Source organism: Nanorana parkeri, unplaced genomic scaffold (assembly GCF_000935625.1).
Source record: "Nanorana parkeri isolate BGI_ZX_2015 unplaced genomic scaffold, ASM93562v1 scaffold2095, whole genome shotgun sequence".
NCBI classification, from domain to species: Eukaryota; Metazoa; Chordata; class Amphibia; order Anura; family Dicroglossidae; genus Nanorana; species Nanorana parkeri.
The window spans coordinates 158,971-171,508 of NW_017308363.1; the positions used below are offsets into that span (position 1 = coordinate 158,971).

At 54.9% G+C, this 12,538-nt stretch overlaps 1 protein-coding gene across 1 annotated transcript in view; it reads right to left on the reverse strand.

Annotated features, from left to right (window-relative positions):
- Positions 1-1,735: 1,735 nt before the first annotated feature.
- LOC108800679 (zinc-binding protein A33-like) overlaps positions 1,736-12,538 on the reverse strand; it is a 12,235-nt gene continuing 1,432 nt past the window's right edge. Inside the window, exons 3-6 of the mRNA XM_018572672.1 lie at positions 11,903-12,136; positions 5,093-5,115; positions 4,536-4,666; positions 1,736-2,647 (exon numbers count right to left, since the gene is read on the reverse strand). Coding sequence (XP_018428174.1) covers positions 2,103-2,647; positions 4,536-4,666; positions 5,093-5,115; positions 11,903-12,136 — 933 coding nt within the window. The 3' untranslated portion in view covers positions 1,736-2,102. The remainder of the gene's footprint in view (positions 2,648-4,535; positions 4,667-5,092; positions 5,116-11,902; positions 12,137-12,538) is intronic.

Consider the following 12,538-nt stretch of genomic DNA (forward strand, 5'->3'; position numbering starts at 1 on the left):
CCCCCCCCACTCCCCCCTTTCTTCAGGGCTACTCTGCAGGCCGGAGTCTAGGAATCAACCAGTCCGGGCATCTTGGCTTTAATGAGCTCTGGTCACGAGGGATGGGAACTACTTAGATTTTACTTTAAATGCTACCGTAGATATAAATGTTTGGTTTTAGGCGTTGGGCTCCAGTTTAAGATTGGGTTGAGGTTCAGGGTTAGGTGTTGTTGGGCTCTGTTATAAAGTTAGATTGAGGTTCAAAGTTATTTTTAGATGATCTTGGGGCTTTTTTTAAGATTATGTTGAGGTTCAGAGTTAGGTGTTGGGTTCTTGTTTGAAGTTAGGTTGAGGTTCAGGGTTAGGTTTAAGCGTTGGGCTCTTGTTTGAGGTTAGGTTGAGGTTCAGGGTTAGTTTTAGGTGTTGGGCTCTTGTTTGAGGTTATTTTGAGATTCAGGGTTAGTTTTAGGTGTTGGACTCTTGTTTGAGGTTAGGTTGAGGTTCAAGGTTAGGTTTAGGCTTTTGGGCTCTTGTTTAAAGTTAGGTTGATGTGTAGGGCTTGGTTTTAGGTGTTGGGCTCTGTTTGAGGTTAGGTTGAGGTGCAGGGCTTGGTTTTAGGCGTTGGGCTCTTGTTTGAGGTTAGGTTGAGGTGCAGGGCTTGGTTTTAGGTGTTGGGCTCTGTTTAAAGTTAGGTTGAGGTTCAGGGTTGGTTTTAGGTGTTGGGCTCTTGTTTGAGGTCAGGTTGAGGTTCAGGGTTGGTTTTAGGTGTTGGGCTCTTGTTTGAGGTTAGGTTGAGGTTCAGGGTTAGTTTTAGGTGTTGGGCTCTTGTTTGAGGTTAGATTGAGGTTCAGGGTTAGTTTTAGGTGTTGGGCTCTTGTTTCAGGTTGGGTCAAGGTTCAGGGCTTGGTTTTAGGCGTTGGGCTCTTGTTTGAGGTTGGGTTGAGGTTCAGGGTTAGGTTGAGGTGTTAGGTTCAGGTTTACGGTTGAGGTTCAGGGCTTGGTTTACCCCTCTGGTAGGTTTGTAGGTGACCACAGACAGATGAGGATTCTGGTCCCAATTTTGGTAACAATCATCCAGTTCCCATGTTAAAACGTTGACAAAGTAAACCAATCGTGACAAGCGTTTCCTTCCAATTCAATGTTTATTGAGAGATTTGTGTGTAAGATAATGACAATACACAAGCTCCTTCCATCAGTATTAAAGTGTACCTGTCCCTGTCCAAGAGCGGCCGCCACTTTCTATGCCGAAGCCATATTCAGCCTAGTACGTCACCAGTGAGCTGGTCATATTCTTTGACACAATACCCAATGATTCTAAATGACCAGATCTGGTGACAACAATAGTTTAGCTCGGAGTACATTGGTGATCAAGCGATAATTTTCACCCATATAACTGTTCATCCGATTTCTGGTACGTCTCCTGAACATCCCACAGATTCGCCTCCTTCTGCCTTGCCACTTCGCATAGTATATACTCATTCACAGTTCGCTGTAGATAAGCCCCGCCCCCATCATTTTCTCTTCGTGGTCTGTAAAGCACAGGGCTGCACTTGTCTTCCTCTACAAAGCCTTATTGCAAAGTGAACATACACCGACCTGCCAGTTTCTCAGCCGTGGCACACGATGGGATTTCATGCAGTGACCTTCAAGACTTGAACGCTTCCAGAACAGAAGAGGCTGCGAGTCCCGTTTGAAGAAAAGGGGGAGGGGCTTGTGAAGCATCATATGAGAAAAGGTGGGGGGGGGGGCACCCTATGGAAAAAGGTGGGAGGAGCTTGTGGCACATCAGAAAAGGGAGGAGGAGCTTGTGACTCATCAGAAACGTAGGAAGGACATTGCAACAAACCATTAGAGAAAAGGTCGGAGCAGCGTTCCAAAAAGCTGGAATTGTACAGTGCAGTATATAGAGGCGGAGTCAGGAAAACAGAGGTTAATGGAGGAATTGTCCTTGACATGAACACACCGATAGTAGATCAATATGTGCCTGGGGAGGAAGAGGGCGAGTGAGCGAGAATACTTGGAGATCGGGAAACTGTTCCTATAGAAGATTATTTTTGAAGGACACTGAACAGCAATGGAATGGATGACGAGATTGGTCCCTTGGTTCTGGCCTTGGTACCGCGTCATGGTATGTGGTGGAGGACTTTCAGTGGGCCTCCGTTCTTCCCGGAATCGTTGAGGCACGGGCAGAAATACGGGTAGATGTTCTCGGAGAAGGAGGTAACAAAGGTGTAGATGTGAGTCATGTCATCGGCATTGTAGAAGGAGAGCACGCCACCCTCGTAGTCTAGGTAAATCCCGACGCGTTGAGGTTTGTTTCTTAGGGTGAGAGCCCTGTAGGGGACGTCCAAGGCTTTGAATTCGTGCCCGTTCCTCAGCCACAGGATCCAGAAGCCGTTCTCAGGGGACAGAGTGATCCCACCCCGCCGGTTCACAGACTCCTTGGCGACGCCAAGGTTCCACTTGGTCTTGTTGCCAACGTCGATCACCCAGTAATGGCGGCCGGTGGAGAAGCCTTCGGTGCCCAGGACGCAGCAGCAGTAGTCGAATCGGCGCGAGTTTTCCGGCATGGACTGCTTGTTATCGCTGTATCGCACGCTGGTCAGGTCTTCGGAAAGGATTAGGTTGAGATGAGCTGAGGCGGGATCCATAATTATATTCGGTAATGCTGGAAGAGAGTTAAAGACAAGTTATTGGAATATAAGGACAGCTTACACAATAGGGACTCATGAGTACCAGTACTCTACCGGCACTACCAAACTTTAAAGGGTCATCCCACCCAGGGCCGGATTTACTCTCTCTGCTGCCCCAAGGCCAGGTTCCTCAATGGGCCCCCCCTACCCTACCAGCCAATCCCACCCCCCATGGAGAATGGCAGACCTGCAGGCTGCATATAAGTGGTCTCGGTGACATCGCTGAGATCACTTGTATAAAACAAGTGTCGGCTTCCCCGCTGTACATTTAGCTCTGCTCTTGGTTGGCCTTGTGGGAAATCCGGCCCTAACCCCACCCATATCTCAGGATTGTGATGGATGCTGGGAAAGGAAACCACCCAGCAGTTTCTTTTATCTCTTGAGGGCCGTGGTGGTAAGATCTCAGTGCTTGATATCCTGAGTCTGCACACCATCTATTGTGACTGCGAGGGGCTCCCAATAACCTTGCTGGACTGCAATTTGTTTTATGCCCCTCAGCATGCTCCTGGGAACACCCAATGTGCGGTAGCAGAGGCGTGAGATGAAGCTTGGGGATCCTCCTGCAGGATTCCCCAACACATCTAAAATTCAACCAAACTCTACTCATGACTAAAGATGAGAATACACCACGTGGCTTTTCCACAATATAATGCCCAAACCATCACTTTGTAACATATATGATGTTCAGCAATAGATGGAGACACGGCTCTGCTTTGGATGCCTGCCCACCAACATGCAGTAAAAGCCTACACTCTGAGAGCTGGAAATGGGTTTGAAGGATGTGCAAACTTTATACTGATCAGCCATAAAATTGTGACCCCCTGCCTAATACTGAATAGGTCCCCCTTTTCCTGACCCGTCCAGGCATGGACTCCACTAGACCTCTGAAGGTGTGCTGTGGTATCTGGATGACCCCCCCTAATACTGAGTAGGTCCCCCTTTTCCTGACCCGTCCAGGCATGGACTCCACTAGACCTCTGAAGGTGTGCTGTGGTATCTGGATGACCCCCCCTAATACTGAGTAGGTCCCCCTTCTCCTGACCCGTCCAGGCATGGACCACACTAGACCTCTGAAGGTGTGCTGTGGTATCTGGATGACCCCCCCTAATACTGAGCAGGTCCCCCTTTTCCTGACCTGTCCAGGCATGGACTCCACTAGACCGCTGAAGGTGTGCTGTGGTATCTGGATGACCCCCCCTAATACTGAGTAGGTCCCCCTTTTCCTGACCTGTCCAGGCATGGACTCCACTAGACCTCTGAAGATATGCTGTGGTATCTGGATGACCCCACCTAATACTGAGTAGGTCCCCCTTCTCCTGACCCGTCCAGGCATGGACCACACTAGACTTCTGAAGGTGTGCTGTGGTATCTGGCACCAAGCCGTCAGTAGCAGATCCTTTAAGTCCTGTGAGTTGTGAGGTGATCGGCCTCCATGGGTCGGACTTGTTTCTCCAGCACATCCCACAGATGATCGATTGGACTGAGATGTGGAGAATTAGGAGGCCAAGTCATCACCTCAAACTCATTGTTGTGTTCCTCAAACCATTCTTCAACCATGTGTGCCGTGTGGCCGGGCGCATTATCCTGCTGAGAGAGGCCACTGCCATCAGGGAATAGCGTCTCCATGAAGGGGGGACTTGGCCAGTAACAATGTTTAGGTCGGTGGTACGTGTCAGAGTCACATCCACATGAATGGCCGGACCGAGGTTTCCCAGCAGAACATTGCCCATCACACTGCCTCCACTGGCTTGTCTTCTTCCCATAGTGCATCCTGGCGTCATCTCCAAATATGACTGATCGGTGCATCTCCAAATCACCAACGGGGAAATTAGACAATTCCATAGAATAAATAAATCTTCTCACCGGGAGTGATGTAGGACTTCATATCCTTCCAGGCCGTGTACTGGATCAGATCCTTCACCGCGCCGTAGCCAAAATCCCGAGGAGTGACCACGTTGTGCGCTGGAAACCCGTCTCTGTAACCTCCGTAACATCTGGAGAGAGAGAGAGAGGAGCTCATCAAAGCCGCATTTATATGTCGCCTGATACAGAGAATACAAACCAATTCCCACCATGGTTCTCCGAGCGTATAATACCGATTCTCTAATACATCCCCTCCCCCTCTATGACAGTGTGTAGAAGAAGAGGGAACGCCGCGGGATTGTATCGGGTCCAGTGATAGCTTATGTATCGGGAGAACAGGTCGGAGAATACAGCCAACGCGTTTCAGAGGCTCACAACTCCCCCTTCATCAGGGCCAAGGGATAGGGGCACGGGGATGTTTCTGACTTTGATATTCATGTAGATTGTGTCACTGGTGGCAGCTGGGCCCAGATCCCCGGATGTGAAGGGCTCAGATTGTCACCTCACAGCATCAAGACATATACATGACGTTTCCATAGTGACCAGGAGATACTCACATATCCATGCAAGACTTTATATCCTGCAAAACACAAAGAGAAAACAATGATCACTGACTGCATCTTCTCACGCCCAATGCTCCCCATCCAAGGGCCCCGAGGGACCAATGCTTCCCATCTAAGGGTCTCCGGGAACCAATGCTCCCCATCCAAGGGCCCCGAGGGACCAATGCTTCCCATCTAAGGGTCTCCGGGAACCAATGCTCCCCATCTAAGGGTCTCCGGGAACCAATGCTCCCCATCTAAGGGTCTCCGGGAACCAATGATTCCCATCGAAGGGTCTCCGGGAACCAATGATTCCCATCGAAGGGTCCCGGGAACCAATGCTCCCCATCTAAGGGTCTCCGGGAACCAATGCTCCCATCTAAGGGTCTCCGGGAACCAATACTCCCCATCTAAGGGTCTCCAGGAACCAATGCTCCCCATCTAAGGGTCTCCGGGAACCAATGCTCCCCATCTAAGGGTCTCCGGGAACCAATGCTCCCCATCTAAGGGTCTCCGGGAACCAATGATTCACATCGAAGGGTCCCCGGGAACTAAAGCTCCCCATCCAAGGGCCCCCGGGAACCAATGCTCCCCATCTAAGGGCCCCCGGGAACCAATGCTCCCCATCTAAGGGTCTCCGGGAACCAGTGCTCCCCATCGAAGGGTCCCCGGGAACTAAAGCTCCCCATCCAAGGGCCCCCGGGAACCAATGCTCCCCATCTAAGGGTCTCCGGGAACCAGTGCTCCCCATCGAAGGGTCCCCGGGAACTAAAGCTCCCCATCCAAGGGCCCCCGGGAACCAATGCTCCCCATCTAAGGGTCTCCGGGAACCAGTGCTCCCCATCGAAGGGTCCCCGGGAACTAAAGCTCCCCATCCAAGGGCCCCCGGGAACCAATGCTCCCCATCTAAGGGTCTCCGGGAACCAGTGCTCCCCATCGAAGGGTCCCCGGGAACTAAAGCTCCCCATCCAAGGGCCCCCGGGAACCAATGCTCCCCATCTAAGGGTCTCCGGGAACCAGTGCTCCCCATCGAAGGGTCCCCGGGAACTAAAGCTCCCCATCCAAGGGCCCCCGGGAACCAATGCTCCCCATCTAAGGGTCTCCGGGAACCAGTGCTCCCCATCGAAGGGTCCCCGGGAACTAAAGCTCCCCATCCAAGGGCCCCCGGGAACCAATGCTCCCCATCTAAGGGTCTCCGGGAACCAGTGCTCCCCATCGAAGGGTCCCCGGGAACTAAAGCTCCCCATCCAAGGGCCCCCGGGAACCAATGCTCCCCATCTAAGGGTCTCCGGGAACCAGTGCTCCCCATCGAAGGGTCCCCGGGAACTAAAGCTCCCCATCCAAGGGCCCCCGGGAACCAATGCTCCCCATCTAAGGGTCTCCGGGAACCAGTGCTCCCCATCGAAGGGTCCCCGGGAACTAAAGCTCCCCATCCAAGGGCCCCCGGGAACCAATGCTCCCCATCTAAGGGTCTCCGGGAACCAGTGCTCCCCATCGAAGGGTCCCCGGGAACTAAAGCTCCCCATCCAAGGGCCCCCGGGAACCAATGCTCCCCATCTAAGGGTCTCCGGGAACCAGTGCTCCCCATCGAAGGGTCCCCGGGAACTAAAGCTCCCCATCCAAGGGCCCCCGGGAACCAATGCTCCCCATCTAAGGGTCTCCGGGAACCAGTGCTCCCCATCGAAGGGTCCCCGGGAACTAAAGCTCCCCATCCAAGGGCCCCCGGGAACCAATGCTCCCCATCTAAGGGTCTCCGGGAACCAGTGCTCCCCATCGAAGGGTCCCCGGGAACTAAAGCTCCCCATCCAAGGGCCCCCGGGAACCAATGCTCCCCATCTAAGGGTCTCCGGGAACCAGTGCTCCCCATCGAAGGGTCCCCGGGAACTAAAGCTCCCCATCCAAGGGCCCCCGGGAACCAATGCTCCCCATCTAAGGGTCTCCGGGAACCAGTGCTCCCCATCGAAGGGTCCCCGGGAACTAAAGCTCCCCATCCAAGGGCCCCCGGGAACCAATGCTCCCCATCTAAGGGTCTCCGGGAACCAGTGCTCCCCATCGAAGGGTCCCCGGGAACTAAAGCTCCCCATCCAAGGGCCCCCGGGAACCAATGCTCCCCATCTAAGGGTCTCCGGGAACCAGTGCTCCCCATCGAAGGGTCCCCGGGAACTAAAGCTCCCCATCCAAGGGCCCCCGGGAACCAATGCTCCCCATCTAAGGGTCTCCGGGAACCAGTGCTCCCCATCGAAGGGTCCCCGGGAACTAAAGCTCCCCATCCAAGGGCCCCCGGGAACCAATGCTCCCCATCTAAGGGTCTCCGGGAACCAGTGCTCCCCATCGAAGGGTCCCCGGGAACTAAAGCTCCCCATCCAAGGGCCCCCGGGAACCAATGCTCCCCATCTAAGGGTCTCCGGGAACCAGTGCTCCCCATCGAAGGGTCCCCGGGAACTAAAGCTCCCCATCCAAGGGCCCCCGGGAACCAATGCTCCCCATCTAAGGGTCTCCGGGAACCAGTGCTCCCCATCGAAGGGTCCCCGGGAACTAAAGCTCCCCATCCAAGGGCCCCCGGGAACCAATGCTCCCCATCTAAGGGTCTCCGGGAACCAGTGCTCCCCATCGAAGGGTCCCCGGGAACTAAAGCTCCCCATCCAAGGGCCCCCGGGAACCAATGCTCCCCATCTAAGGGTCTCCGGGAACCAGTGCTCCCCATCGAAGGGTCCCCGGGAACTAAAGCTCCCCATCCAAGGGCCCCCGGGAACCAATGCTCCCCATCTAAGGGTCTCCGGGAACCAGTGCTCCCCATCGAAGGGTCCCCGGGAACTAAAGCTCCCCATCCAAGGGCCCCCGGGAACCAATGCTCCCCATCTAAGGGTCTCCGGGAACCAGTGCTCCCCATCGAAGGGTCCCCGGGAACTAAAGCTCCCCATCCAAGGGCCCCCGGGAACCAATGCTCCCCATCTAAGGGTCTCCGGGAACCAGTGCTCCCCATCGAAGGGTCCCCGGGAACTAAAGCTCCCCATCCAAGGGCCCCCGGGAACCAATGCTCCCCATCTAAGGGTCTCCGGGAACCAGTGCTCCCCATCGAAGGGTCCCCGGGAACTAAAGCTCCCCATCCAAGGGCCCCCGGGAACCAATGCTCCCCATCTAAGGGTCTCCGGGAACCAGTGCTCCCCATCGAAGGGTCCCCGGGAACTAAAGCTCCCCATCCAAGGGCCCCCGGGAACCAATGCTCCCCATCTAAGGGTCTCCGGGAACCAGTGCTCCCCATCGAAGGGTCCCCGGGAACTAAAGCTCCCCATCCAAGGGCCCCCGGGAACCAATGCTCCCCATCTAAGGGTCTCCGGGAACCAGTGCTCCCCATCGAAGGGTCCCCGGGAACTAAAGCTCCCCATCCAAGGGCCCCCGGGAACCAATGCTCCCCATCTAAGGGTCTCCGGGAACCAGTGCTCCCCATCGAAGGGTCCCCGGGAACTAAAGCTCCCCATCCAAGGGCCCCCGGGAACCAATGCTCCCCATCTAAGGGTCTCCGGGAACCAGTGCTCCCCATCGAAGGGTCCCCGGGAACTAAAGCTCCCCATCCAAGGGCCCCCGGGAACCAATGCTCCCCATCTAAGGGTCTCCGGGAACCAGTGCTCCCCATCGAAGGGTCCCCGGGAACTAAAGCTCCCCATCCAAGGGCCCCCGGGAACCAATGCTCCCCATCTAAGGGTCTCCGGGAACCAGTGCTCCCCATCGAAGGGTCCCCGGGAACTAAAGCTCCCCATCCAAGGGCCCCCGGGAACCAATGCTCCCCATCTAAGGGTCTCCGGGAACCAGTGCTCCCCATCGAAGGGTCCCCGGGAACTAAAGCTCCCCATCCAAGGGCCCCCGGGAACCAATGCTCCCCATCTAAGGGTCTCCGGGAACCAGTGCTCCCCATCGAAGGGTCCCCGGGAACTAAAGCTCCCCATCCAAGGGCCCCCGGGAACCAATGCTCCCCATCTAAGGGTCTCCGGGAACCAGTGCTCCCCATCGAAGGGTCCCCGGGAACTAAAGCTCCCCATCCAAGGGCCCCCGGGAACCAATGCTCCCCATCTAAGGGTCTCCGGGAACCAGTGCTCCCCATCGAAGGGTCCCCGGGAACTAAAGCTCCCCATCCAAGGGCCCCCGGGAACCAATGCTCCCCATCTAAGGGTCTCCGGGAACCAGTGCTCCCCATCGAAGGGTCCCCGGGAACTAAAGCTCCCCATCCAAGGGCCCCCGGGAACCAATGCTCCCCATCTAAGGGTCTCCTGGAACCAATGCTCCTCATCTAAGGGCCTCCGGGAACCAATGCTCCCCATCTAAGGGTCTCCGGGAACCAATGCTCCCCATCTAAGGGTCTCCGGGAACCAATGCTCCCCATCTAAGGGTCTCCGGGAACCAATGCTCCCCATCTAAGGGGCCCGCGGGAACCAATGCTCCCCATCGAAGGGGCCCACGGGAACCAATGCTCCCCATCTAAGGGTCTCCGGGAACCAATGCTCCCCATCTAAGGGTCTCCGGGAACCAATGCTCCCCATCAAAGGGGCCCCCGGGAACCAATGCTCCCCATCTAAGGGCCCAAAAGAACCAATGCTCCCCATCCAAGGGCCCCTGGCATCTGAAACATTTCTGTTGTTGCTTAACATTCTGGGGTCTGCTCTGTGGCTGCCAAACCCCCTCTAAGGGTCTCCGGGAACCAATGCTCCCCATCAAAGGGGCCCCCGGGAACCAATGCTCCCCATCTAAGGGCCCAAAAGAACCAATGCTCCCCATCCAAGGGCCCCTGGCATCTGAAACATTTCTGTTGTTGCTTAACATTCTGGGGTCTGCTCTGTGGCTGCCAATGGGAGTGCCAGTAGAGACAGGGTACAGCTATGGGCGGAGTATACTCTCAGCAAGGAAGGAGACAGGGTACAGCTATGGGCGGAGTATACTCACAGTCAGGAAGGAGACAGGGTACAGCTATGGGTGGAGTATACTCTCAGTCAGGAAGGAGACAGGGTACAGCTATGGGTGGAGTATACTCTCAGTCAGGAAGGAGACAGGGTACAGCTATGGGTGGAGTATACTCACAGTCAGGAAGGAGACAGGGTACAGCTATGGGTGGAGTATACTCTCAGTCAGGAAGGAGACAGGGTACAGCTATGGGCGGAGTATACTCACAGTCAGGAAGGAGACAGGGTACAGCTATGGGTGGAGTATACTCACAGTCAGGAAGGAGACAGGGTACAGCTATGGGTGGAGTATACTCTCAGTCAGGAAGGAGACAGGGTACAGCTATGGGCGGAGTATACTCTCAGTCAGGAAGGAGACAGGGTACAGCTATGGGTGGAGTATACTCACAGTCAGGAAGGAGACAGGGTACAGCTATGGGTGGAGTATACTCTCAGTCAGGAAGGAGACAGGGTACAGCTATGGGCGGAGTATACTCTCAGTCAGGAAGGAGACAGGGTACAGCTATGGGTGGAGTATACTCACAGTCAGGAAGGAGACAGGGTACAGCTATGGGTGGAGTATACTCTCAGTCAGGAAGGAGACAGGGTACAGCTATGGGCGGAGTATACTCTCAGTCAGGAAGGAGACAGGGTACAGCTATGGGTGGAGTATACTCTCAGCAAGGAAGGAGACAGGGTACAGCTATGGGCGGAGTATACTCTCAGTCAGGAAGGAGACAGGGTACAGCTATGGGCGGAGTATACTCACAGTCAGGAAGGAGACAGGGTACAGCTATGGGTGGAGTATACTCTCAGTCAGGAAGGAGACAGGGTACAGCTATGGGTGGAGTATACTCACAGTCAGGAAGGAGACAGGGTACAGCTATGGGTGGAGTATACTCTCAGTCAGGAAGGAGACAGGGTACAGCTATGGGCGGAGTATACTCACAGTCAGGAAGGAGACAGGGTACAGCTATGGGCGGAGTATACTCTCAGTCAGGAAGGAGACAGGGTACAGCTATGGGTGGAGTATACTCACAGTCAGGAAGGAGACAGGGTACAGCTATGGGCGGAGTATACTCACAGTCAGGAAGGAGACAGGGTACAGCTATGGGCGGAGTATACTCTCAGTCAGGAAGGAGACAGGGTACAGCTATGGGTGGAGTATACTCACAGTCAGGAAGGAGACAGGGTACAGCTATGGGCGGAGTATACTCACAGTCAGGAAGGAGACAGGGTACAGCTATGGGCGGAGTATACTCACAGTCAGGAAGGAGACAGGGTACAGCTATGGGTGGAGTATACTCACAGTCAGGAAGGAGACAGGGTACAGCTATGGGTGGAGTATACTCACAGTCAGGAAGGAGACAGGGTACAGCTATGGGTGGAGTATACTCACAGTCAGGAAGGAGACAGGGTACAGCTATGGGTGGAGTATACTCACAGTCAGGAAGGAGACAGGGTACAGCTATGGGTGGAGTATACTCACAGTCAGGAAGGAGACAGGGTACAGCTATGGGCGGAGTATACTCACAGTCAGGAAGGAGACAGGGTACAGCTATGGGCGGAGTATACTCACAGTCAGGAAGGAGACAGGGTACAGCTATGGGCGGAGTATACTCTCAGTCAGGAAGGAGACAGGGTACAGCTATGGGTGGAGTATACTCACAGTCAGGAAGGAGACAGGGTACAGCTATGGGCGGAGTATACTCACAGTCAGGAAGGAGACAGGGTACAGCTATGGGCGGAGTATACTCACAGTCAGGAAGGAGACAGGGTACAGCTATGGGCGGAGTATACTCACAGTCAGGAAGGAGACAGGGTACAGCTATGGGCGGAGTATACTCACAGTCAGGAAGGAGACAGGGTACAGCTATGGGTGGAGTATACTCACAGTCAGGAAGGAGACGGCGTCCTGCTCGTACAGCCGGGGTTGGGTGCTGCTGATGGTCTGCAGGATCCCCTGGCAGTTCTGTTTGATCTTGCTGAGACTTTCCTCCATCTCGGACAGGATAAGGTCTCCCTCTTGCTGCAGGTCCCTGAGCAGCCTCTCCTCCCTCTCCCGCAGGAACTGGTGCAGCTTCTCAAACTCCATGCTGACATGGTGCTTGGTGCTCAGGAGGTTCCCCTGACAAACAAACAGTCCCCGGGTCACAGAGAATCACACATGTCCTCCATCTGGTCTTATATATTATTCTGCAGGACCACTATGTGCTGGTAGACCCGTCCTAGACCAATCCCCGTCCTAGACCAATCCCCATCCTAGACCTATCCCATCCTAGACCTATCCCATCCTAGACCAATCCCATCCTAGACCAATCCCTGTCCTACACCAATCCCATCCTAGACCTATCCCATCCTAGACCAATCCCATCCTAGACCAATCCCCGTTCTAGACCAATCCCCTCCTAGACATATCCCATCCTACACGTATCCCATCCTAGACCAATCCCATCCTAGACCAATCCCATCCTAGACCCATCCCATCCTAGACCCATCCCAGCCCAATCCCATCCCAGACCAATCCCAT